At 46.1% G+C, this 27356-nt stretch overlaps 2 protein-coding genes across 9 annotated transcripts in view; one reads left to right on the top strand and one right to left on the bottom strand.

Moving 5' to 3' along the window:
• Positions 1-8174, top strand: part of IFT140 (intraflagellar transport 140) — an 84376-nt gene extending 76202 nt beyond the window's left edge. For 5 of the 6 annotated variants that reach the window (XM_030482827.2, XM_030482831.2, XM_030482826.2 and 2 more), the window contains 11 exons: positions 1986-2176; positions 2887-2982; positions 3326-3458; positions 3676-3819; positions 4196-4324; positions 4663-4845; positions 5781-5987; positions 6197-6409; positions 6488-6654; positions 7001-7142; positions 7699-8057. In XM_030482827.2, coding sequence (XP_030338687.1) covers positions 1986-2176; positions 2887-2982; positions 3326-3458; positions 3676-3819; positions 4196-4324; positions 4663-4845; positions 5781-5987; positions 6197-6409; positions 6488-6654; positions 7001-7142; positions 7699-7902 — 1809 coding nt within the window. In that variant the 3' untranslated portion in view covers positions 7903-8057. Of the gene's footprint in view, positions 1-1985; positions 2177-2886; positions 2983-3325; positions 3459-3675; positions 3820-4195; positions 4325-4662; positions 4846-5780; positions 5988-6196; positions 6410-6487; positions 6655-7000; positions 7143-7698 lie in introns of all 6 variants that reach the window. The other variant, XM_030482830.1, reaches the window with a different exon arrangement.
• Positions 7408-27258, bottom strand: TELO2 (telomere maintenance 2). Of its 3 annotated transcripts, none has more exons than XM_030482834.1 (20): positions 26968-27258; positions 26285-26562; positions 25367-25435; positions 24580-24727; positions 24101-24203; positions 23239-23307; positions 22159-22300; positions 20809-20945; positions 20128-20216; positions 19338-19445; positions 18640-18725; positions 18264-18355; positions 17132-17248; positions 16303-16374; positions 15566-15736; positions 14755-14846; positions 13877-13976; positions 13443-13507; positions 12712-12827; positions 7408-9598 (listed from the first exon to the last, which is right to left on the bottom strand). In XM_030482834.1, the coding sequence occupies exons 1-20, from the start codon at positions 27252-27254 to the stop codon at positions 9495-9497; spliced, it is 2445 nt and encodes an 814-aa protein (XP_030338694.1). In that variant the 5' UTR covers positions 27255-27258; the 3' UTR covers positions 7408-9494. The 3 variants fall into 3 exon arrangements, with proteins under 3 accessions (XP_030338694.1, XP_030338693.1, XP_030338695.1); XM_030482833.1 differs by having other exon boundaries at positions 19338-19448; XM_030482835.1 differs by lacking the exon at positions 25367-25435 and having other exon boundaries at positions 19338-19448; positions 26968-27041.
• Positions 27259-27356: the final 98 nt, after the last annotated feature.

Below are 27356 nucleotides of genomic sequence, written 5' to 3' on the forward strand. Positions count from 1 at the left end.
AAAACTTTTCTTGGGACATTATTCTACCAAGCTGAATCATTCTAGGTTTGACTGGATTGAAAAAGGATGTGTTTCAAAGCATTCCAGCTAAAATGTTTCAACAAACATATTGTAAGGTTCAATATGGAAAATGCATGTTCCATTTTGATGTGCTTGTGGAGTGAAAGGCTAAAGTTTGTTCTGACAGACAGTGAGAGCTGCCTTAAGGTGTTTCAGCAGTTTGGGCAAAATGGAGGTTTCCTGCAGGGATGGAGAGCTCTGGTGAGTCACATCCGCTGCTGGTGCCGTCCCAGGGAGCCATGCTCGACTGCGGTCACCCAGAGTTCCAACCTGGCTTCTCCTATCGCCTGAGCAATAACTTGCCCAGATCCAACACAGCCAGAGGACATGGTCAGGTTGTTGTTCTCCCTATAGTCTGGTGCATGGGGTGAGTTGTCCCTTGGGCCTGTACCTGGAGCCTGACCTGGCAGCAAATACCTATCAAAATGGATCTTGTCTTCTCCATGGGTCTTTATCATAGTCTGAACCCACTCCCCCTGATCACCATTAGACCTGAGATCTAAAATGGGTTCAAGACCAGATGAAAACTGGGCAGCATTGTTGAGATAATGAATGATAAGAGCATATATTCCACTCACTTTGCCTTTATTTAATGTGTCTTTCTCAATGATCTGTAAAAAGAAGATCCAGGCATATAATCTGTAAGAGGGAAAAACTGGGAAAGGAGAATTGGTGAAGTACCCCACAGTTCATAGGAATTCAGCAATTAGATCAAAAATGGCGAGGTGCTATGACAGCAAAAATCCATTTGGGGCTGCGTTTGAGGAGACACCACATCCTAGGGCTCTGATTTGATGACTTCTTTGTTGCAGCTACAGCTGGAACACTGACTTCCACCCTTAAGTATCTCATTACCAGAAAAAAAAGTTGATGAACTGGAAGAAGTTCAGAGAAAAATTAGTGCAAATTATTAAGCTCTTGGAAAGATTTCACAGACAAGGAAATCTTTAAGATAGCAAATTAGAATTTGGCTTAAAAAGGTGTTTAGCAGTCTACAACTATTTTAAGAGTATAAATGCTAGAGAGTAACTATTCTGAGTTGAAGTGAAGAAGTAAAGGAAAATTCAAACTAAATGTTTGGAAAAGCCTCCTGGCAGAGAATGCTGTGAGTGAAAAGTGTCAATATTCCTTTTGGATATTTAGATCTGTTTGGAGAGGTGGAGGGGAACTGCACCAAAACAGATGCAGTTTTTTTCCATCTCATCTCCTACAGACTCAGAGCAGGCATCTTCCTTCTCTACTTTCTAAGGTTTTTTTAATTTAAAACAGTAAGAGAAACTATTTTTCTGTCTTGGACACATAATCCCAATTTACTAAACATAGTGTTCAGCTGGACAGCCATTGGGTGGAGCAGGAAAATGCTCCTTCCACAGGAGTACCTCTCAAAGCATAAAAATAATAGTTTCCATTTGCTCACCCTTGCGTCAGCATCAGCAGAATTCTCCTGTTCTAATTCTGTCTTAAATGAATAGCATTTATTCCCAGGAATGGATCTTGGTTATCCATGATGGATGTTGCTGCCCCTGCGGCCTGCTCAGAGGTTGCAGGGAGGGCTGGACCTCCCTTCTGGGCAGGCAGCCCCATGTGAGCAGATCTTCCCTTTCTGAAGTCGTTTATGCTCCTGATGACAGCAGTTAATTGCCAATGGCTCACTCCTGTCCCCCCCCCCCCCCACCCCCCCAGCTGGTACTGTACAGTAAATGCCAGGATCTGAGTGCTTGCTTTATTTTCACATAAACATCCTGTTTCCCAGTGATGTGCTATTCCAGGCTATGTATACTTAGTTGGTTAAACCCCCTGCCTGAATTATTGTTACTTTAAGTGCATTACAACAATCTGTACCGATGAACTACCCCAAAGTGCAGTGTCTGCAGCGGGGGACACCAATGAACCGGAGCTAACGGGTTTGTGTGCTCTCCTCCCAGGAGGATGCTGAGCGGCTCTACAAGGCTTGCAAACGCTACGACCTTCTGAACAAGTTCTATCAGGCCTCGAACCAATGGCAGAAAGCCATCGAAACAGCAGAAGCTCATGATCGGGTTCACCTCCGCACCACCTACTACAGCTACGCCAAGTACCTGGAGGCAACCGGCGAGCAGAGCCTGGCCCTCACCCAGTAAGCACCAGCCGGAGGCACCCGGCGGGTTAGAGCCTTGTTCTCCTGTGAAGGCTGGGGGCAGGTGAAGGGGGATGGCTGATGATGACCAGTAATAATGAATTAAAGTCTTTTCCTGTTTCTGGTGGTTTCTGTCTCATGGAGTGACAGCATTGTTAAATAAACTTCCCAGCACTCTCCCACGCTAATTCAGCTTAGTGTCGGAAAGATTAAGTGTCTTGTCAGGGCCAGTGGTTGAACCTCACTAATATCCAATCCTGTACTTTGGCTCTGGAAGACCACTACCCTCTTTTCCTTCCTTTCCCATGACAAAACCCACTTGTTTACTTCTCCTGAGCGTCCCAGACACAACTGCTGTGGCAGAATTTAGTCTGATCTGTGTACTTCTGGCACCCGATCCTCTCTCAGGACTGATGAGTCTCTAGAGAAGTTAGTGGAAGTGATTTTTAATGTATTTGGTGTTTGAAATCTTGGGTTTCTTCTTACCATATGAAGCCTAATAATAGTAATAACACCACCACCACCACCACCGCCTTTTTCTTTTTGATGATGCTGGCAGACTGCAGCTGGTCTCACTGTGAACTTAATAGCACAAATGAAGCAGTTACCAGTGTTGTCACTCTGGCTGTCAAACAACATTAATGGATTTTTTACACAGGAATTGGACTAAGGTAGTCATTTCACATCTAATACGTTCTTCTCTGCTACAGCTATGAGAAGTCAGACACGCATAGGTTCGAGATACCGCGAATGCTCTCTGAAGACTTACAAGCCCTGGAGAACTATGTCAACAAGATGAAAGACAAGTCAGTGCTATGCTTGTTCCTTCTCCCTAACTTCAGGCCTTTCAGGTCTGAAATAAATACAGCTTGTGAAAAGAGCAGGGAAGGAGGAATACGAATCCCTTCAGTTCAACCGCTGCCTTACCTATATCATCCTCCTCAGCTTTTCAGGATTTTGCCACATCTTGCTCAAGAACCTTACCTAGCTAGGCTGACCTCCCTTATGGTGAATGTCACTCTTGAGGTGGGGTAAAGCCTTGTCTACATGCTATAAAATGTATCTAGTCTTGAGTTCAAGATCTCCAGGAGTGACAAATGCAGTCTCCGGTGATTCTTGTTACTGCAGTTAATATTGTTGCTTTTCTAGGAGCCTGTGGAAATGGTGGGCACAGTATCTGGAGAGCCAGTCAGAGATGGAGTCTGCACTAAAATATTATGCACTGGCTCAGGATTATTTTTCCCTAGTCCGTGTCCACTGCTTTCAGGGCAACGTTCAGAAGGTGAGGCATAGAATCACAGAATCCCAGACTGGTTTGGGTTGGAAGGGACCTTAAAGCTCAGCCAGTTCCAACCCCTGCCATGGGCAGGGACACCTTCCACTAGACCAGGTTGCTCCAAGCCCCACCCAACCTGGCCTGCTCCCATCTGCTTCTGGAGAGTGCTCATTCCTGGGGAGACTATCTGCACAAAGTAAAGCTATTACTATTTCCTTTTCAGGCTGCTGAAATAGCAAATGAAACGGGGAATTGGGCAGCATCGTATCACCTGGCTCGCCAGTACGAGAGCCAGGATGAAATTAAGCAGGCTGTACATTTCTACACCAGGGCCCAGGCATTCAACAACGCCATACGCTTGTGTAAGGTATGTGAAGATGTATATTTCTGTCCCAAAGCAAAGTAGGATTCTACCCTCAGGCAGCAGAATTAAAGCAGTACAAGTTGTTTGTGCCCATTTCCTCTTGTGAGACTGCTTGCTCATACACAGCCCACAATGAAGATGCTCCTGGTTTCTGCCTGCTTGGTTGCATGGGATATTATTTTCTTTTATATCTCAACAGAAAACTGCCTGAAACACATTATCATCATTGCAGCTCAAAGTTACTTGAGCTGGTATGGGTTTTACACAGAAGAGGGTTGATGGGCTTCTATGTGACAGCATAAAGCTGCAGGCTTGCCAGAAGACAGAATTAAAGAAATGTCTGCAGCATTCCTAGAGCCAAATCTTTGCTTTTGAATAGGAGCACAATTTAGATGACCAGCTGATGAACCTGGCTCTTCTGAGCTCTCCGGAAGACATGATAGAGGCAGCCTGCTATTATGAGGAAAAGGGAGAGCAAATGGACAGAGCTGTCATGTTATACCACAAGGTAAATGCCTTTTTAGTAAAAAATATCAAACTTTGGACTGAAGCAGTTCCTGCAGCAGAGGAACATTAATCAACTGTATCACAGAATCGCAGACTGGTTTGGGTCAGAAGGGACGTTAAACTCATCCAGTTCCAACCCCCTGCCACTGGGGCTGGGGCACCTTCCACTAGACCAGGTTGCTCCCAGCCCTGTCCTACCTGGCCTTGAACACTAGTTTTTACTACATGTACTCTTTATTAGTCATTCATGCTTTATTTATCCATTCTAGGCTATCCTGTAACCTGATCTGCAGTGCTTATTCTAGTCTCTAAAGTATTCTAGTATTCTTAACTTTGCAGGCAGGACATTTCTCCAAAGCACTGGAGCTAGCCTTTGCCACGCAGCAGTTTGGGGCCCTACAGCTGATTGCTGAAGACCTGGATGAGAGCTCAGACCCAGCCCTGCTGGCTCGCTGCTCCGATTTCTTCATTGAACACGCACAGTATGAGAAGGCAATGGAGCTGCTGCTCACAGCCAAAAAGGTAAGCGCCAGCCCCACTGGGCCCTTCCTGCATGGGTAAAGAGGAGCACAAGTGTCTGCATGCACACACATGCATTGATCTTTGCTGGTAAACAGACTTTGAAGCTTTGAAGCTTCCTCTCAGGCCAGAGTGGTGGTAGCCCACTGGCTCAACATTAGAAATGGGTTTCTGACTTCTGGTCTGATTTCTGTCTTTAAAACCTGCAGAGTTTGCAATCTTGCGAAAAGAACAACTCCTATTCTCAAAACTAGCGTATTTGGAGACAAGGAAATTAGAACATCATTAATAAAAATGCCCCATGCTGTCCCTCTTGTCTTACCACCAGCATAGATAAGGTGCTTCATTCCTCTCCCAAATTTTCACACATTCTACTGTGCTGCAGCTCAGCCTTACCAGAGCAGTCCCACACCCACTCCTCTTCAGCGAGCTCCAGTGTCTTACTTTCTTTTACATTTTGCAAGGGTAGGGTAGCCTTTTTCTGGGCTAAAAGCTATTATATGTCCTCCTCAGAATTCGTTCCTATATGGGAAGTAGCAAATATTTAACAAAATCTTTCAAATGCCTATTTTATTTGTATTTGTGAAAACCTTCATATACTCAATCATGCCTAAGTCAGTCATCTGATATGTGTGCCTTTGGGAATGTTATGTTCAAAGAGCTGAAATGGATGAATCTTTAGTGCCACGCTAGTGTCCTCTGAGAAAACAGGTAAGAATCAATGGTCTTCATGGAAAAACAAATGTGTTCTTAGCAAACAAAATGAGACAGGGCGTGCTTGAATGGGAATGGATGTTAGGATGCTTGACTGCACAACAATGTTCTGATAGAGCATCCACAGCTGCTAGTGTTTGTGCCTTCATATAGCTAATTTCACAAGCAATATGAAGTATCAGCATAATGTTTGCAACATCTCATTGTTTTCTCACTCCCATTAGTACCATGAAGCTCTGCAACTCTGCCTGAAGCAGAACCTGACCATCACAGAGGAGATGGCTGAGAAGATGACGGTCTCTAAGGACTCCAAGGACCTCTCTGAGGAGTCCCGGAGAGAGCTGCTGGAGCAGATTGCCAATTGCTGCATGAGACAAGGCAATTACCACCTGGCCACCAAGAAATACACACAAGCAGGAAACAAGTTAAAGGTCAGCCTGGATATGTAGGGAGAAAAGCTGAAGAGGCTGAGCCTGTTACCTTCCCAAGATTTCTCAAAACAAGGGTGTTTTGAGAAGTAAACCTTGGAACAGACTTCATACAGTAGAGAGGCTTCTAATCCATCTTCACAGAGCTTGGTTTTGTATTCACAATGGTATTTTCCCCCCCTCTACTCCCATGTCCCCCTTTCCATTGCTAGGCTATGAGAGCACTGCTGAAATCTGGAGATACCGAGAAAATTGTCTTCTTTGCGGGAGTTTCCAGACAGAGAGAGATCTTTATCATGGCAGCCAACTATCTACAATCCCTGGATTGGCGTAAGGACCCAGAGATTATGAAGAACATCATCAGCTTCTATACCAAAGGGCGGGCCCTGGACCTCCTGGCAGGTTTCTACGATGCATGTGCTCAGGTACATCCCCCTCTGTGACTTGCTAAAGGTGTCTAGTTTGTTATCTCTGGAGCAAGACATCTCATTTCTCCTCTGCAGGTAGAAATTGATGAGTATCAGAACTATGAGAAAGCACAAGGAGCCCTGACAGAAGCCTATAAGTGCCTTTCAAAAGCAAAGACTAGAAGCCCTCTGGAACAGGAAAGCAAACTAGCACAACTGCAAAGCAAGCTGACCCTGATTAAGCGATTCATCCATGCTCGGAGGTGAGCTGCAGGAGTCAGAGCATGTGAACTAATGACAGAAATACCAGACAAGGAGGAAAGTTGTACAAATACCTGCAGTTTAATAGACAATTTGCAGACTCTCCTCTAAAAGCTGCTGTTACATTTTTCTAGCAAGGAAACCATTATGTGTTTTTTTAAGTGCTGTTGACATCAAAGAAGAAAAGGTAACCTGAAATATTAGCAAGTGTATTGACCAAAGAAAGCGTAGCCAGAAAGGTGATTATGAAACATGACACAGTAAAAATAAACCTTCCCTGGTCTTCCCATACAAGCTGAATGCTCTTCTCTCTCCGATAGTTACCAGTTTCCTTTTGCTCTCTACTAGAGTTTACTCTGAGGATCCCAAAGAAGCAGTCAGACAGTGTGAACTTCTCCTGGCTGAACAAGATTATGACACCATCATCCGTCACGGTGACATTTTAGGATTTCTGGTTGAACATCATGCACAAGTGGAGGAATTCCATATGGTAAGTTAACTCTTCCAATCTACAGAGCCTGTACTTTACACACACAAGCGCAGCTTGGTATCGCTTGGTTCTCCTACAAGAAGACATTCCATAGTAGAGGCTCCTTTAGAGGAACCAAACTGCTCAGCAAGGTGTGACAGACCTCAGGAACTACATCTATATTAGCATGGTGTTGGGTGACAAGAAGCTCACTGTGACCCAGCCGTGTGACAGGAATGGCTTTAATGCTGCTATTATGAAACACAGGGATGCCAAACAGAAGTTCCTCCAGCTGTGCTCATTAACCTTATATTTACCACGTTGCTTTGACAGTGCTTCAGCTATAAGGAGAGTGTAAAAACAGGCTTGGAGACCCCTTCTTTATTAAACTGAACAAGACAGAATTGACACAAGACACTAGGAAAGGTTGCTGTGTCAGCCAAGGCTGCTGCTCCTGGCCTCGTGCTGGCACCCCTTGATGCTGAGCTCCTGTCAAGGCCTCAGCCATGTGCCATGGGGGGCTGCTGGGACTCGCCCAGCCCAGCAGCCCCGTAACAAGCTCTGTGCGTTGCTTTAGGCTTACCGGTACCTGGCGGAGATGCAGAAAAGAATTCCACCCACCAACCTGAGCTACTACGTGACGCAGCAGACCCTCGAGGCAGTCCACCGCGGAACAGGAATTCCTGTAAGCAGAACCCTGGTTCCACAGCCAGTTCTCCACAGCAGCATGGAGAACAAGGAGATGGAAGAAGAAGTGGCTGATGAAGTAGAGGAACCTTGACAACTTACACTTACCAAAGGCAAAGTAGACTCTAATATACCAGGTCACTTACTCTGTCCTTGTTAGGACCGTGTGTCATAATGGCTGTGAGGAGGCTTTTTGGTTATTACCAAGAAATTTATTTTTCCTATTCAACAAGCAACAGTATTGTACAAGCAACAGTACTGAAGTTACTCTCTTATCTCAAACACTACATACAAACATTTATGTGCATATCTTGTTACGAAGCTGGTTTTAGTATTTTAATAAATTTGAGGGGGAAATAAACCCAACAAGGACTGCATATGGTAACTTCAGGCCTTTTTCCAAGTACAGAAAAGAGCTGAGTAACTGAGGTGGAAACTCCTGAGGTGACAAAGTTTTCAAGTCCAACTTTGATCTGCTGAGGTGCAAACTGACTGGTCATTCCCTGGAAGTCACAACTTCTGAAAATCCCTGTCCTGCTTGGGTAGGAGCTTGGCTAAAAGTCAAACTCCAGCAGAATGGAGGAGCCTTCCCCCAAAGCAAAGTTTTTGTGTTTAAATACATTACAGGGTCACGCAGGCTGCAGCCATTTACAGAAATCTGACTGAACCTCAGAATCATGTAATGGTTGAGGTGGAAGGGACCCCTCGAGGTCACATCTGCTCTAATCCCCTGGCTGAAGCTGCGTCACTTTGAAGTTTCTTTTCCAAACACCAGTTCTGTCAAGCTGCTCTGTACTAGTCAGGCTTTAGGCTGCAAATTTCTTCCCAGACATGGTAGGACCATGAGAAGTGAAGCCCAGCATTAGCAACCAAGGCTTTGCTCACCTTTAAGCCTGTCATCCTGCCCGTGACGGTCCCTCTCATACATTTCATACCAACCAGCTCTTCTGCTGAGAAAGGTTTTTCTTCTTCCTGTTTTGTGACTTGCTTCACAACTTGGGGTGAATGTGAAGTTTCTGAACTGTATGCTTTCAGGGAAGAAGGCTAGGGGCAGATTTTAAGGTCAAAATCTGAGCATTAGTTATCCTTTAACAGGTACTTATTTCTGTACTAAGATGATACAAAAAGAATTCCTTTGTTCTCTCCTAACCATTGCACAGCTTTACCTCAAGCCTTTAAGGTTTGGCACATTTTCAGAACTTCAGCTGTTCAGTTCTTACATCTCACCAGCAGTGTCATTCCCTACACCCCTCCAACAGCAGACCAGGAACTAATCCACCAAATGCTGACTGCTGGAAGACATGGGAGCCTTAGCCCTGGAGGTATGTGGCCCTCCCCAGCCCCCCTGTTTTTGTGACAAGAAGCCTGCTATGAGATCTTCCCTGTATTTTTAGCAGAGCACTCAAACCTGCCAAGGTTATAAATAGCTGGGGTGGGGGTGGGCGGAGGATGGCAGCGCTCGCCTACCTTCCTGCATCTGTACATGCTGTACCGGATAGCAGTAGCTCACTAAGTTGGCCTCCACTACAAAGTCCAGATGTCAAGTCAGGTTCGCTGGCTCACAGCTCTGCACCCTGCCCCCTTCTTCCTCTCCTCCAGCCAGGTGACTGCTGGAGGCCCCAGCAGTGCCTACACACATCCAGCTGGCAGGAGCACTAGAGAAAGGTCATTTCTTTTACCCTCCAGTTACGAAGGGGCAGTTTGGAGTTTCTTTTTCAGGTTCTCCATGAATAGCAAGTTCTGCAAGGCCAGTCTCCTGCAGTCCCCGTCAGGATCTTTCTCCACCACATCTGTAAAAGAAGCAGCCACCATTAGTTGGAAAATGGGAAAAACTGTCCTTCACCTGACACTTCTTCACCTAACCTCACCTAACACTACTGCTCTTTCACTGACCACCCCAGAACAGCACCAGATGCACCAGCATATGCAGCGACATCTGGGATGGACATCAGCACTTGCAGGAATTACGTTAGACCAAAGATGCTCAAACTTGATCTTGTTCAGCAGTATGAGTTTAGCTAAGCTCTGTCACATGTGACAATGTTCAGTTCATTCTTGTACCAGAAACAAACAGTTGGGTTGAGACACCATCAAAACTGCCTGACCTTGCATTCCGTGGTATAACCTCCCTGCCAGATTTGTACTTGTGCTCTTGAGCTATACATCACCTGTCCACAGCTGATCTTCTAGCATGAATGCAGTTTGCAATTAGAAATCCACTTATTCAAAAGTCTCCATTCTGCCAATTCCTGTGATCTAAACACATGCTCAGTGCTCCCTCTTGAAACCTGTGCTTGTGCTGCCCTTCAAATGGGGGAAAGAAAGAGGCAGGACCCAAGTTCCAACACATTCTCCATTCTGAGCAATAAGTCTTCTGATAAACCAGTAGTTCTTTCCCACTTTATGCAGCGTGTAAGGGAGGGCATGAAGCTGCTTCCAGCAGCTGTTATTTCAGGGGCCCTTAATGGGCCTGCAAAGTAAAAACCAGGATGCATGCAGGATGTCTGAGCAGGGGGAGCCTGGAAGAGCAAAGAGCCTGTGTGAGGATATCCTGTACGCACAAGCAGTGTGCTCAGAGCCCAGCTCATCAGCCCAAACACATGACTCATTCAGAGGGAGTGGGGCTATTTATACCGCAGGGAGAGCTTCACGATGGCGTTTCCATGCTCTCTCTACAGAAGGCAACAAGGGGGAGGTTACAAGATGAGCACAAGCTCAGAAGCTAAGAGACTGATGTTGGCACTGTTTCCAATTGCCGTGAGCACAGACCTTGAACTGCTGCCACTGAAAGGGAGGCACACGGCACCAGAGTATCATTCAGGTCCTCACATAAAACAAACTTACCTATGACACAGCTCTACAGCACTTGCAAGGGGTGGGGAACTACCTCAAAGGCAGCTGCTGAGGAATTAAAGGAACTGTTTCCTAGAAATGTTTAGGTATTCCCTCCCTCCCCTGGGAAAGATCAGGCTACTACATTAGGTCCAGCATGGCACTAATGACAGACAGGACACGGTGGATCCCAGCCTCTCTCTCCAACTGAAATGGCCCAGAACATCCACTGATGGATAGTACTGTGACAGTGACTGAAGTAGTTCCTTCCACCACACTGGAAATGGTTTCTAATAGTGAACAGTTCTGTTCCAGCGCAAAGGCTGAAGGGCAGGAACAGTCAGTCACATTCACATGATGAACTACAGCAGTCTGCGCAGACATGACAGAGAAAGAAACTGCAGCAGATTCGTAGACTTCTACTAAATGCTCATGGATAACATTTTCTAGCTCACTACTCCTCATTGTGCTTTTGCCACAGCAGGAGAAAGGCAGATGCTTCAAGCTGACACCCAAAAATGTGACTTCTGGCCATTAGGTATGGCAGCAGGCTTGCATGCTTGACCCCTTGTCATTTTTCCAAGCTATGACAGTAGATCTAATACATGACACGTCTTACACATCTTTTCTGGAAGAGTCATGAAGCAACAGCAAGCCCACAAGCTCAAAGCCATGATCCAGTCACAAAGCAGATCTCTAGTGACCAACTTCACCAGCTGCAGCAGTGAGGAGCAGCCTGGTGCCTCCCTGTGATAGCTGTTTACCAGCGGTCCTACAACAACGAGCAAAGGGATAGCACAAGAAGCTGTTGTTTCAGGAAGCAGATTTGGAAGCCCTTTTAATCCACAGTGGAATCGTACCTGACCAAATGTGGAGCTGGGTAGTATTCTTTAAGGTTTCTGAATGGCTCCTGTAACAATTTCCCCTTCTCTACCATACACACAACTGTGATCTTACATGACCCACCAGGATCTACCATGCAATTTTCATGCCAAAGCACTACATGTAAAGAAATGGCTATTACACTACCTACAGGCACAAAAAGAAGCTGCTAGCTCTGTCATCCTCCTCCTTCCAAAAATAGCTCATTAAAAACAGATTACACAGACCTTCATGCTGAAAATACATTTAACACATTCCTGGCAAGGCTGTACATGGTAACAGCAGTGTTAACTGCAGAGACAAGCAGATTCCTCAGAGCACACCATGTCATGGGAAAAGTAAAGTTTTCAGGCCCACAAGGCACAGCTCTTCCTTTCTGAGGGCACAGAGCTCCACAGCCTGCAAGCATCCTAGCCCGGCTGTGTCAGCATCGCTTCCTGCCTGCTCCCTGTGGGAAGCCAACTCACTAAGAGCAAGAACGGTGAAGGAAACCAACCCAGGGAATCACACGAGGTCCCCTCAGAATACAGGGGAGGCTTCAGAGCTACAAAGCACACAGCATTATTTCCTCTTGTACTTCCGGCACACTGTGATACCTGACCCCCAATTTGTGTAGTTCTATCCTACCAGAACCCACAAACAGCCTGTGTGGATGGAGGGTGCACTGGGTGCAGCACAGAGTCATCTGCTGTCTTTGACAGGCTGTTCTTTCCATCAGCAGTAGGAAGACAGGAGGTGGGGCCATGCTCCTCCTCCTCCTATCTTCATCAATAATGAAACCCATGTTCTGTGCACATGGTGTAAACGGGATGTACAAGCTTTGTATGTTATTACTGGTGTAACATGCAACATGACAATACTTTCTGCAGCTTCGTGAGGTGGGTGGCTGGATGCTTAGGCAGAGAAAGAGGGCACATAATACATTTGGGGACTTTTATGGCTGGCCTGTGAGGACAGTCACACTCTGAAATGCTTAGCTGTCAGCTTATGCTTTAGATACCTTTGTAATATAGTGTGAGACCACTGAACCCTAAACTTGCAAGCAACCAATAAATACACTTACTGTGCAAATCTCTGGTGTACGACACTAGGACATGCCTGCTGCCATCACAATTAGAGACGCTGCACAAAGACTGCACCATGAACCAGAAAAACACTGGTTTATTCTTACCTCCCAGCCAAGACTTACCTCCCAGCCAAGACTGAGTCTCCAAAAGCTCTTCTGTCATGTCCTCCAGAAGACGCTCTGCAGGGACACTGATGAGCAAGGAGGAGATACAGGACAGAAGACCCTGGCGCACATACCTGTTGGAGAAAGACTGTTTGGAGCCTGCAGCTTTGTGCTCTACCTTGATTTCCTCACCTCAGGGGTTCTCCAGGTTCAGATGTTTGTGATTAGGATGAGTTTTGCCATATTCCTACTGATCAGGAGTGGAATCATGCACGAGCTGGCACAGTGCTCACATACAGAGCCCCTGCCATGGGGTGGGGGCAGGGAGTCTAGTGTAGTTCAGAGTCCTGGGCAAGTCTGAGACCAAACCAGAAACTGGATGTTTACAGCATTTTGGCTAGGTGTCTTAATTTCTTTCCAGCGTTGAATGCTGGAATTGAATCAAAACTTCCCTGAGCTCCCTGAATAAACAGACGAAACTATCACATGGATAGTTGATCAAGAAATTTGTTGTGCTTTCCACAGTTAATGACTAGGAGACAGTAGCCAGGTTCATATGTTGGCCTGATATTGAAGCAATGCCTTCATTTCATATTCTTGCAATACTCAGACTGGAGGAAAGCATACAGTTAATGTATTAAGTCACTGACATTCTCAGTCCGGTGCTAGCCTTGGACAAAGAGAAACCATGGCTGGAGACTGGCTGGCAGCTGATCTCTAAAAAATTAAAGCATACAACCAGAACTCACAAGTCAGTGTGGAAGCGCAGAGCCCAAACAAACTCCAGCAGTGCCTTTCCCATTGCAGCAACTGCCTGCAAAACAGGATGATGACAGAAACACTGAACATATTCACATTCACGCTGCCCTACAGAACTGCACCTTGACGTGCACTGCTGTGAACATCAGGGTTACGATTAGCTTTATTTTACAGAGGAGGAAACTTAGGCAGTAAAATGAGGAGCCCAACCTCCCGCCCAAGTTCACAGTTTTTCTACCAGGAGCAGCACAGGATCGTGCAGGGCTGTTGTGAATCCCTCCCCTCTTCTCTGACCATTTTTTTCCCAGCCCTTTTCTCAACTCCCAGCACATGTGACTCAAACTTGCTGCCAGTCTCAGCATGGCAGGCTCTGAGAGGCTGGAAGCCTCTCCTGCTCTCTACAAGCTCATGCAGCCTTTCTTACCACGGTGTTGACAGCCAAGTACATCAAGACTGCTAAAGTGTGGACCAATCTTCCAAGGACAAAGTGATCTTCTCCCAGGAGATCAAATGTTGTCAAAGGCCTGCAAGTGCAAGACACACGGTCCTGTAGCAGTGAGGTGGCTGATCAGTGCATCTTTGGAGCAGTCACGGTGGTTATGCAGGGCAAACTGTCCCCCACAAATCTGAATCCCTATGACACAGTCATTAAAGTCATTCCTAGTTTAACACAGGCATCAGCTGTTTGCTCTCATCTTTGCTTCCAGACCAGTAATACCCTCTACTCTTACAGCAGGTATCACTTATTCTACTAACAGACTTTACTACTGAAAGTACTACTGCCATTCTGGAGACAAACCATTAAGACTAGTATGACAAGAATGTTGATTCTCATGGAATCAATTATTCAGCCATCTTTAGGTAAGCAAAGACTTAAGTGATTAACAATGAACCGTGTCCTATAACGTGGTCTCAAGGACCAGTCCAGGTGTCAGGCCCAAACCTGAGACAGAGTTAACTTTGGCTAAGACCGCAGTCTCCCCAGGGAGGAGGGTCAGCCAAGACAACTGGTTTAGTACTGCCAAAATCACCTGCCTCTGTACCTGCTGATGGGTTATTCATAACGGACCTTCTCTTCTGCAGGGTCTCACATACTCTTGCCCAACAAGACTTCATAGGCTAAGTCCAAGAGACCACAAACCCCTCCTCTCTAAGCTTTATGGATGAGCTAGTCATCAGTGTGGTGTCACTGGACTCCCACACAGCTTCTGGGCTTTAGGCTGCTGCTCTGAGGCAAGCAGAGCAAGTAGAAAGGTTCACTCAGCAGCTGCCATGCCCATGTCCCAACATGCTCACACTCACCTGTCAAAGTGCTGAATCAATGGAAAAAAGAAGTGCCCAGCAACAGAATTGAACTCATTTGCGCCAGAAGCCAGTTCCATTTGAGACTGACCCTGTCCAAGAGAAAAATGAAGTCTAGACAGAAGATGCAGCATCCGACACTTCACATCACTGTCGAGACTACAGGTTCCTTGCAGCCATCCTGCTGTCAGCCACTGCCTGCTTGTATGCCTACAGCTACTAGTTTCCAGATTGGATGGATCACTTCCCACTTCAGATCCTCTCACACATGTAAGTATTTCAGTAGAATATAACTCAGTACTGCTGGGTTAAAGATAAGAAACAAAAACATGCAAGGGATAAAGGACTTTTGGCAAGCAAGTTTTCCAGGAAGAACCACAGGGGAGTTCTGGGAACTAGGAAACTAGCATCCATTTATCTCCCTGAAAATAGGAAAGCTAAGACAGTCCAGTCCAGAGTCAAGCTAGTCTGATGGAGGAGGCTCTGGGATCTGTGAGGTGCAGCCACAGCTCCCTGCAGTGGCCAGACAAGCTCAGAACAAGCATGGAACAGCAGCAACTATCCCTCAATGCAAGGCAAGCAGTTTAAGGTTTATTTTCCTCTCCCTGCTGGGAGAAGACTGCAGTAGTTGGTACTTTGCACTGATTCAGCCAGATACCAAGATAACTTTATATTTGAAGTTACACAGCCTTTCCTTTGGACTTGGCCCAATTTCACAGGTATTGTGCTCTTTCCACATATAACTACAGCAACTCCCAGCATCCCTATTTTTTCTGGATTTCACATTGGTTTGCTTGTGCCCTGGCCTCACCGTAGCAAATCTCCGAGTCTTGCTTTTGATCCTCTCATCAACAATTCTTCTCCAGTCCTTAGAGCTGTCACTTCCAGGAAGGAGTTGGATACAAGGTTTTGGGCCACCAGAATGCTTGGTCTTCCCATGGGATTTGGGATAGGACAGTTCCTGAGCTGCCAAAACCAATACCTAGATGAAAAAGACAGATGTTCTGTTAAAAAAGGGTAATCTCTCCACTAGAGAACAATAATAACAGTTACCTGCACCCAAACTGCTAGGAACAGCAAGGCAGAAAGGCACAGCAGGCTTTGAATGCAGAACAGCAAGGTGAGTGACCCCAGACAGCCAGCTGGCTTTGAGGTTCTGACCAAGCACTCAGTCCCTTAGCCCTGAAACAGAACAGGGGCTCCTTCTTCAGACACAACAAGTGAAATGACAGAGTCCATTTCAAGGAGTCCAGACAGATTGCTGTCTTTCAGAAAGTGAAGATGCAACAGACCAAGGACATGTTAGGGAACAGTGGCTTCTCCTGGGCAAATGACCATCCTGTGTTTTGCATTCTGTGGGGAAGGATCACCGTATAACTGGAGTGTAGCAGGGTTACAGATGAGAGGGGAATGCCATGCACAAATAAAGAGATTTCCATGCCTCTGCCTCCTCCTCCAAGGAACAAAAGGTAACCCCATTACCTCTCAGGGAAACAGCACTGGTGCAAAGACACAAGGGAAGCGGGAAGTGAAAAGAAAAGCACTTACATCAAGAATGTCCATGCGCTGACGAAGACTGTAGTTCAGAGAGTAGAACTGGGAGGTCAAGTACTTTGCTACCTGTACAGAAAAATCAAGGCACAATGAACAAAAACCCAGGCTGGAAACAGCCGCTCCACTAATTCTAAATGAACTCCATTGCAGGAGAAGTCCTGCTTCCTGTTAGCCAACAGCAAGCATCCAAGAGAAGGGAAGAGACATGCTGTGCAAACAGGGGAAATTCAGACACTTCCACTTCTAGATTATCCCAAAGGAAGTAAATGACAAATGGGACTTTGCCATTCTTCTCTTTCTTAGGCAGAGGTACCTAACAACTGCCACAGCAGCTTTGGCACTTTGAAGGAGACCTTTCTGCAGCCCTTTAACGCTTAAAGGGGCTTATATGAAAGATGGAGACAGACTTATCAGGGCCTGTACTGACAGAATAAGGGGTACAGATTTTAAACTGACAGATCTAGACTAGACATGTCTTTTTTAGAGAAGCCCTTTGCGCCTTAGCTTCCCTCTATGTGAAATAATCTCTCCTTCAGTGCGACAGGTCCTTATTTAACTTGCTTTGTCAGATATACTAACAGCCCCCAAACAGTTCCTCCAGTCTGTTATAGCTCTGACAGAGTTTTCTCCTTCCTGTTGTTTCAGTCATCCATTGCAGATTCTTCAGTGCACAGACCATCACTGCATAAATGCTGCTAGACATGGACTAGTATTTTACCACACCCTGATAGCTGCTTCTATCAAGCTAGCAAGAGACTTCAGCTGCTTAAATTTTTGCCGGTGCCTCAACTGGAAAAAGGAAAGCAGTAAGAGGGACACTCACAGGTATCGGATCTGTGGTTAAAACAGCTACTTGAGCTCTCTGTCGGAGCTCCACAAAGCCTTCAATACAGGTCTTCTCCTCCAGATGCAATAATATCTTTGCCAGCTCCACGCTAACCTGTTAAAAACATGCACAAAGGAATCAAAACACTGCAGGTGTTTGGTTTTCTCACAGGATTTACACACCATTCCTAATGTTTAAGCAAAGACAGTGAGCGTATGGAATAGAGGCAACATGTCCATTACTTAGGAGGGAGAAAAAACATGCTAAGCTAAATGCCATCAAGATTTCTCAAAACGCTGAACAAAACCTTATGACAACTTTTCTGTCCGCATTCATTTTGGCTTTATGGACAAGTGGTGGCATCATGATATAGGAGGACTTGTCACTGTAACTGATGGGTTAAAGGGTACATCTGAAGCCCATCCAGCTCAATAGCATGTCTGATAAGCAGCAGCTGACTGCGTGCTGTTTACCAGACTACACCAGTTCCTCTTCTCAGCCAGCAGAGGCGGTTTCTCTGCCACCTTCAAGTGTTCACAAGCAGTGGTGAGCACTCATCACACCAGTGACCTTGTCCCGGGTCCCTCTCACGTGAGCTTTCCATCCTCACCAGTACAATCCAACTGCTCCCTCCAGAAGACACTATGCTCATAGAAGCAAATAGGGGAAGTCCATTTGATTTTACCTCCCTTTTTGTTGGGAGTAACAAATTCAATTTCCATTCAAAATTAATTAAATCCAAAATTAAAATCAATTGGTCTGAGGAATTCGTGGCTGTTCTGTGCTGCATTTCTTACGGTTTTTTCTGCCCAGCACAAAGCATGGAGCTCCCTCTGCTTCCTCACATTGCTGGCAAGCCTTACGTGCAATGCATCTCATTTGCAGCGCTGGAGCTGCTAAATGCCACACTGTTGCCTGAACCTCTGCCTGCTGCTTTGTCCCTTTGTGCTCTGTAGCCTCACCTCCAAAGCAACTATCTCCTTCTATTTCCCTTCCCAATTTGAAAGCTTTAAATCCAAGTACACGTCAGCCTGGCCTGCTGCTCTGTTGGCATGTTTAGTCTCCTCAGGAGGGTAAAGGGATAATCCTGTATTGCAGCCCACTGGGAATTTAGCTCGTACTACTTCACCTCTCTTGTTGCCTCTGGATTCTTTCGAACCAAGCTCTCAAGAGCCTTGATTGTAGCTTCCCATTTGTCCATATCTTCAGATCCTGTCAGGGCTGAAGGTAAAAGACAAACAAAAGCTATTAACAGAATGGCTGTGCTTGGGTATACACCCCCAGCTTTCTTCTGCCATTAATGTGTCTTGTTACACGCAGGGATCACTGACCCACTGCACAACCAGCATTAGGAACTAAAATTGAATTACCCACAATTACTCGAACCCAGACTACTGAAATCCTACAGCTTCTTCAAATTAGCTCAGAAAAAAATAAGCCTACACAGGGATCACTCTCCTAAAACCAGTAAGAAGCAGATAAAGACTCAGCCCAAAATCTTTTACCTTCAATACAGTCTCGGATGTACACAGGAGCCTTAATCTTTACTTCTTTATCCTCTGACATGTCATAAGGGATGAGGTCATCATCACTGTATGTGAAATGAAGGCAGGAGTTAGTCTATTGGGGACAGATGTTCTTCCTTTCTCCAGCTATCCACAGAAAAGGGAAAGAACCAGCACATATATTGCCGTAACACTGCTACCTCTTGCACCATCCCGCAGCACTGTTGAAGCCTAGCCTGAAAGGGTTCCTTAGGCAGCCCTAGGAGTTACACCAAAGCTCAGCGAAAGAGCAGTTCTGTGACCATATCTGGAACTGGATCTCCTGGTCAAGTGCAGGAACAAGGCAGGTGACAGAAAGACCAGAAGCTGATTCTTGAGATTTCTTCATATATTGGTAACGTGACAGAATAAGGCAGGACCACTATGAGCATGGTTAAATATGTCCATAATTCCAGAGAATGTATTAGATATACGTCAAATCAATAGAATGGTTGTACATGACATGGGCTTTGCTAAAAATATTGACTAACGCACTTGTGTGTAATTTCCTACACAAAGTTCTGCTCTGCTGCACGCCACAAGGAGGTCAGCACAAGATTTGCCAAGAGATGCAGCTACCAATAGCTCCCTTCTCCCCATTTCTGCTCTTCAGATCTTGCAATTTATTTTCCATTTCCTAGCAGTTTCTTGCCCCGTACCTGTCAAGCTCAGTATCCAGCTCCTCATCTGGCATCACAGGAGCTGCTGTGTGTGATTTATCATTACTTTCCGATACCAATGGCAGTGCAGCGTCTGCTTTATCATTCCTGCTGTGAGGAACAAGAAGTATTAAAACGAATACAGCAACAGTACTTACGAGCAAGAAACTACCCACCCCATCAACCCTTGCTGCCTGAACAGAATGGCAAAGAATTACTTCTGCTGTCGTCTCCCACCTAGCTCGGCTGACACAAGGAACAAAGTCCTGGGAAGGAAAATTGGGTGATGGGAGAAGAAGAGCAGAATATCTTAACAGAAGAACAATAAATAGCAAAAATTGTTAGCTAATTTGCTGTGCTCCCCTGCAGTAACCTGGGCCTAGGACTGCTAAGGAAAGACTCATCTGTGATAACTGGATCACACTGGCCTGCCCCATATTTAAAGCTGTGAATGAAACTGAACAAATGGGGAATAAACACATTTAACCATGGCTAGTAGAGTGAATACAATAAGAACAGAAAGGCCCATTTGATTCTACTCAGGGATATACAGGACCCCTGGCGCATGGTTTCACCATGTTCAGCTATCCAACAAGCAGATTTTAATACATATTACCATTCTGGTTATGAATTTAACGTAACTACACTGCACTGTAAGAATAAGGTGCATTATAATGCTTAAGAATATATATAACACCTTGAATGCTGTATACAGTTCTAGTGTGTGACTCAGAAGAGGTATGGAGAAGACAAACAGATGGCATGGAGATGAATAGTAGCAATATCTTACTTTTCATCTGGAAGGCTGGGGACAGCACAGAAGGGTAGAGCCTGCACCAGGAGGGACTTCAATTCTCTTACTTCATCATCTTCTTCATACTAGACAGTCAGAATAACTGTTACTGAAGTCTGTTTGATTGCAAATATGCCCAGCATTCAACACTTCACCCTTCTACTGTGTGCCACTGAGGACTGAATCACAGGCAGATGAACCCACACAAATCCCCCTTGTTTCCATCACTCTGCTGCCAGCAATAATGTATTTATGCTGTAAAGCAGTCTGTGCCACATATAATCTTTGCCCCTATCTAACAGTAGCACCTGATCAGACGTTGCTTGAATATTATTACAATCTTCAAAACACTTCATAAATAGCAATGTGACATGAGGGATGATGCAAGGTTTTAAAGAATTAATGTGATTTAATCACATAATTCTTATAAACTCTCCCGGAAATAGCAGAGCGAGCATATATCCCCATGTCAGTCTTGAAAATCTCAAGTCAGAGGCTATTTGCTATAGAGTTGGTTTTTGTAAACAGATCTCCTCTCTTTTTGAGAGTGCTGCCGCCTCTCCTTATTTCTAAAGGATAAGTGTTGGAACTTGCCAGAATGCCCTGGATCACCTGGCTTAAAGCTTTTATCTCCTCTACACCCTACACACCAGACATAAATTTCATTATAACCTTCACCTGAAACTTCAGGACAGGCCCATCAGTGTTTATTTTTGCACTAATGCTCTCTGCCACAATCATGCCCAGTCGCCGTATTTGTGGCAGGCTGCTGTCCAAGTGGCATTTCACACCCTCCATCATGCTTGTGAGAAGCTCTGAAAACAAAACCAAGAAACTGTGCATGAAACGGTGACAGAAAAACATCCACCTTTCTGCTCCCTGAGAAGGCTGCTCACCACCCCGCCACTGGCAGGAAGACAGGGCCTTTACTAAGGCCCGTGCAACTGTGACTTCTCTTTCTGCAGTGGCTGTACTGTTCTTCTGCCCCAATACAGTAAGCCCATGCTGTTTCATGGGGTAAAGTCAACAAAACATTGTAATAGAGTCTAAATTTGGAGTATCTCAGTTTTCACTGAAACAAAAAAGGGTGGTAAGTCAAGTCAATCTTTAGCTTGGTTTTGGAATGCTTCAAGGCCACTTAAGTCATGTTTAGAGGCGGCTACAAATTCTGACCAGTACGACAATCAAGAATGAGAGATTTCCCATAGCACTTAGGTGAGCTGAAACAGGCAAATAACAGCAGTATTTCTCAGCCCACACAGAATGATGGTTGCCAGCTTTACCAGGCAGGCTTACTGCTGTTAGACAGACATCCTTCAACTCAGAAAAGCTAACTTCTCAACAGCTGTCAGATAAAAAACTGATTATAAAACTACAGTACTGTTAGTGAATAACAGGTCACTTATTCTCATTTGAGAATGAAACAGATGAAGAGGTCTTGTAAGTCAACGTGCTCCCAAAACAGCCACGCACAGAAGTAACTCTAAACATTGAACAGTTTGGGGTTTTTTTATTGCAACAGGAACATAAATTTCAGACCAGGACTCCGATGTGCTGCACAGTTTATGATAAACAGGAGATCCTTGGCAGTAACTCACTATCCCTCCTCACCTCACACTGAGGAGAGCAGGATAACACAGAGGAATGCACATAGCTAGTCAGAGACCAACCAAACAGCTTTTTATCCTGACATACTTTCCCTTGTACCCTTTGCAGCCTTACTCATGCTCCAACGCTAAGCCTATGAACTGCAAATCACACCACTCCTCTAACCAGAGTTAATCCTCATTTTCCTGCAACAACATTGAAAGGTTCGTAAACCATATTCAGGTTTGACCTCAGGTCAAAGATGCTTCTGCAATCTTGTAATTTCAAGCTACGCACTTAGTAATATATAGGTGCTACCCCATTTGCCAAGATGAAGATGGGACCATTTTATTTATCCATAGAGCAAAACAAGATGTTTTTCTACTCACAGTCAGACCTTCTGTTAAATAAATCTAATCCCCACTTCTCCCACTCCCTGACCTTGTCTGCAGCTCTCGATTTCAGTCTTCTTCAGGTGGGAGAGGCAGATAAGTATGGCCTTGCTGATATACTGCTGCTGCTCAGGTGGCGAGTGTTTCACAGCACTGCTGCTGCTCCACGTCTCCAACAGTTCTTGCAGCACCTGAAGCAGAGAACTCAAGCTGGCCTGAAAAGGATCTTCTCTACATGTAAGTAACCTTCTTCTTGAAACACATTTTGGTATGTGCTTTCATACAACATGTTGTATATTCTGATTGCCCTTGGGTCTTCATGCATCCCAGTGAACCTTACACTCCTACAAATGGAGCTAACATTGAATTTCAGGGCCCAAAACATACCGTGTTTGACCAACTGAGACCTCCATGCCACCTTCATTTGATATATTATTAAATATTTAGATTTTTAAATTTTAAACTGATAAATACACTTACTTTTCATAAATAAATTGTATATACAAAGCAATACATATTATTGTCAAAAAATAATGTGATATTACATGGGTTTAGTCCAATCTTATAGAGCTGCTAATATCTGCTTATAATTTTAGATAATTTTAGAACGTGTAACCAGTGCAGAGAAAAAAAAAAAAAATGGTAGAGGTTTCCAGAGATACAGATTTCCTAGAAGCTCCATCACACTGCTGACTTGGAGAGGGAAAATATCTGCATCCCCACTGAGGAAAAGGTAGATGAGAGATTTTGAAGCATCAACCATTTGGCACACAGACAGCTCTCAACCAACTTCATCACTTGCTGCCATCTGCCCAGCCATGCAAATAGGGGATGACAGAGGAAGCTGAGAAGGATGGAGGACAGGGGACATCTGCTGGAATCCAAGCCTCCTTAGGTTTGCTACCTGGCAGGGAATTTGGCAATTAATTATGAAAAACTAACGCCAGCAGTGCAGAAAGTCTTTGATTTGTAATTCACAATTTACTTGAGGCAGGGCTTCCCTCACCCTCACAGAGAGGAACAGAAGTGTCTCAGAGAAGTATCAAAACTGTGCACCCCACAGACACACACACACAGAGCAGAGGGTTTTGCCATCGGGTACCTCACCAACAGTGTTACTACAGCTTACTTTGATCAACAAGGCACGCCGAAGGCTATCCAGGGCCAGGTAGCCAAGGAGGTTCTGTAGCACTGCAGTCTGCAACGAAAACCACAGGGCTTGCTTTAGCTGGGCACAAAGTGCCAGCAATGACATGTGTGCATTTCTACTACATTAAACTTGTCATTCTGAGGAATTGGTTTACAACATCCAGAAACAGGAAAGTGAGTAAATAAAAAAAACCAAAACCCAACCAACCAACCAAATACACACACATGCAGTTGCTGACAGAATACATGGAAAAACACGACAGGAATACAGCGCAATATTTTTACCATCAAAACCAGATCAGCACAGTCCCAGGCAAACATGGGACACAAAGTCTGGAGAACATCTCTCTCAACAACATCATGAACCACAGAACACATCCTAACACCCTGTGCCAAAGTTAGGTGCACACAAAAAAACCAAACCAAACAGTCCTTGTCTCATCTCTTCAACCTAATTCTTATCTCTGAGGGTGGGTCATGGCTTCTTCAGTGTCTTCTTTCAGATTCTAAATTAACCAGAGCTCCCCAGAACACTGAAATTATGTGCAAATAACCATTTGGTTCCAGAAAAAGAATACAGTAATTCTGCTCATCACCATCGACCCTGACAGCACGTGAATCCTATGATTTCATAGCAACTGCTTTGAACCTCTCCCTCTTCATTACCTTCAGCTGAGGGGATATAAGTGAACATCTGCACAGCCCAGGTATGTGCGGAGAGACTGATTTCAGAGTAAGGAGTTAAATCTTACCCACAAAGACCTGCAGGTCAGCTAAAAACCACATTGGCACCTGGGAAAAAAAAGGTATTCCCAGGTTACTGTTCAAGGCGGAGTTCTCACCGTGTGGCCATACTGCAAGAGCAGCACCTTCTGTGTCACCACAAACTGAGCTTTCTTGTTCTTCACAACCAGGTTTCCCAGCACCCTAGACAGGACATCTGCCCTAGCAAATCAAGTCAAGAGCAAAACATTAGGAATCCACAGAATTACTGTCATGCTGCTACTAATCACAGGCAATTCTGTGAGCAGCTATTTGCAACAGTCTCCAAAACACCTCAACTTCAAGAGTGAGTCTGTAATTGCAAGGAATATTTTCACTTGGTTTTTTTCACTGTAAGTCACGACACAGATCTTTAAGGAATGGTGGATGTTCTATATGAGAGGGAACAATCAACTACTTTACCCCAGAGTCTCTCAGGAACCGTGAAGAAACCGCCTGCACAAACACACCCCAGCATCTTTCAGACACTGATTCTGCAAGTATTCATGGAAAACTTCCAGCCTTTGCTCCGGATCAGGGAGGAAAGCAGAGTTCTTACCCGGGTGCTCGCTGCACAAAACCAAGGACCACTGCCTCCATCCAGCGGTCTGGCACACATTCAACCAATCGCCAGCAAATTCTTTGCCAGATGCAGTCTGACTTGGTGAGATCCATCAGGCGGGGCAGCAGAATGCCCAGAATTTCCTCTGAAGCAGAAGAGGAAACAGGTAAATACACCAGATGGACAGAACTGGTGCAATGGTACTCAAGGTCAACATCCTTACAAGATGAAGGAACACAATGTACAGACTGTAGTTCTAAATTGCTCCTGTGGCAAGAATTAACCTAAGCAGGCTAAGGAACTTGTAAGTATTCCTCATGACACTCAACAGCTAGAAAAGCTTTCCTCTTCTTCCCCAGCCCTGTTCACTGCTTCTGTGTTCAGTGGCTTCAAAGTCCTAAGCAAAGCCAGATGGAAGGCTATTCCCATGGCAGTGATTTCTGCTGGTATTTACAAGGAGCTCTCAGAGCACTGGGTGAAAAGCCCTAAAAGAGCCTTTAACAGTTTTGCCCCAAACGGCAGGATGAGGCAGCTCATCACCTTATCAGTCTTTGAGAAGAGATCACACTGACAACAGCTGACAGAAAAACATCAACATCTACCGGATATGTAGCTGAGTGGCCTCAGAAAGCAGAGAGCAGCCTGTACATCCCAACTGATGAAACCCCCAAAACATTAACTGGCCAGTCTCCCACTCCCTCCGCCAATCATCATTGCCATCCTTCTACTCTAATATAGTAAAATAGACTTTCCCCTCCCCAGAACAGGATTGTAAAACACTCACTTTGTCTTCCATGAATGCACACCTTCCCCAGGACATGAGAAACAAAAGAGATTGAGCAATCCAAGCCACCTGGGATAAAACAGACACAAGCTTAAGAAGGGCATTACCAGCACCCTTCAAACAAGCTTAAGGAGGTTCTACAAGTGCTGAAGACTGAAAACACAGATTAACTTTTTCTCTTCAAGCCTCAACTCTTCCTCACTCCACCAACTGCCTTCAGGCACAAAACAGTGAGAGTCAGAGGACTAAAGTAGCTCAGTCCCTCTTTAACACAATGGTAACGGCCACTGGTTCATTCAGTACCATTTAAATTTTCCATACAATTCCTTCAGCACAGACCGTCATTTGGTCTGTGCTGAAGGAATTGTATGGCAAATTTATTGTCCATTGTATGGACAATTAAGCTCTGGCAACAAATCACAGAATCTCAGACAGGTCTGGGTTAGAAGGGACCTTAAAGCTCATCCAGTCCCAACCCCCTGCCACGGGCAGGGGCACCTTCCACTAGACCAGGTTGCTCCAAGCCCCTGTGTCCAACCTGGCCTTGAACACTGCCAGGGATGGGGCAGCCACAGCCTCTCTGGGCACCCTGTGCCAGCGCCTCAGCACCCTCACAGGGAAGAGCTTCTGCCTAAGAGCTCATCTCAGTCTCCCCTCTGGCAGGTTAAAGCCATTCCCCCTTGTCCTAATAGATGACTTGTAGGATTGCAGCTTTCAGTGGGATTTTAAAAAACCTTGGCCATCTTCCTCATCCCTGATATCTTATGCTTTTAAGCACAGTGACCTTCAGCCTGAAGGATGAACCTGAAGCTCTGCAATACCCCTCATCTGTACTTCAACCACCAGCCAAGGGGGTCCACGCACAAAACACTTCTTCAGAAGTGCCATTTCCATAGCACAGTCCTCCTGCAATCTTACCTCTTAGAGAATCTGAGATCTTCTGCAGCACCTGGATAATTGCACCACCCAAGAGAGGGAAGTAGTTCTGGGGGAAGAACACTGGTGGGTTCTTCCCCTCCAGTTTATTGCTCACGTAGTCGGGCAAACACACAATCCTGTTGAGCAGGGCCTCCTGCAGCTCTGGGGAGCCAGCCTGGGCTGGCTGCTGACACACCTCCCACAGCAGAGCCGACATCCGCCCCTCCTGCAGGAACTGCTCCAGAACCTCCGCCACCTCTTTCGGGTGTAAGCTAGGGCTGGAAGAGAGTAACGGGAGTAAGCCCCTGCCCCTTTTAACTGATAAAGAGAGATGTGTATGCTGTTTGTGGTCTCACCACCACACTGCTGCTGAATCACGCAGAATTTTAATCAAAATCATACTAAAATCAAATCGATTTTAATCTCTTTGTATGTCTTCAATTTCCTCAGCCTCTAGGGCCTCAGGAGACCCGCCCAGCACTGCTGAACAGCCTCGTGACCTCTGCGGGCAGCGCCAGCGCTGCGCGTGGGTTTTGAAACGAGGAGACCCGAGGACAAAGCAGGACCACCCCCCCCGCCCTCGTCCCTGTCGCCCGCACATTTATGCCCCCGCTGTGCACAGGCGGGGGGCGCCCTCGCGCCTCCTTCCTGCGCTGTGACCTCCGCCCCCGCCGGGGACTGACCGCGGGCAGCCGAGGGCCTCCAGCAGGACGCAGAGGGCGGGCGCGGGCAGCCCCTCCAGGAAGCAGCGCTGCCACACGCCCTCGGGCCGCGCGGCGCGGGGCGCCCGGGCCAGGCTCCGCAGGAAGGCGCCGAAGAGCGCCCGCTCCCGCTCGCTGAGAGCGGCCGCGCCCCCCGCCGCCGCCAGCGCAGCCCGCACTGCGCCCAGCGCCACCGCCGCCGCCTCCCCGGCCCGCTCCGGGCCCGCCGCGGCCTCCCGCAGAGCGCGCTCCAGCTCCGGCGCCGCCATGGCGCTGACTGGAGCGAGGCCGCGACCCCACTTCCGCCCGCCCTCTGCAGAAGCCAATCAGCGGCGCCACCTCGCGTGACGCCAGAGAAAAGCACCGCCCCC

Source organism: Strigops habroptila, chromosome 4 (assembly GCF_004027225.2).
Source record: "Strigops habroptila isolate Jane chromosome 4, bStrHab1.2.pri, whole genome shotgun sequence".
NCBI lineage: Eukaryota > Metazoa > Chordata > Aves > Psittaciformes > Psittacidae > Strigops > Strigops habroptila.

Coding starts and splice junctions, on each gene's coding strand:
- TELO2 (XM_030482833.1), bottom strand. CDS start 27,254: ATGGCGGCGCCGGAGCTGGAGCGCGCTCTGCGGGAGGCCGCGGCGGGC. Junction 16,375..17,131: donor TAACCACAGATCCGATACCT/GTGAGTGTCCCT, acceptor TTTTCTGTACAG/GTAGCAAAGTACTTGACCTC. Junction 12,828..13,442: donor CTGCGCTTCCACACTGACTT/GTGAGTTCTGGT, acceptor TTTCTCCAACAG/GTATGTGCGCCAGGGTCTTC.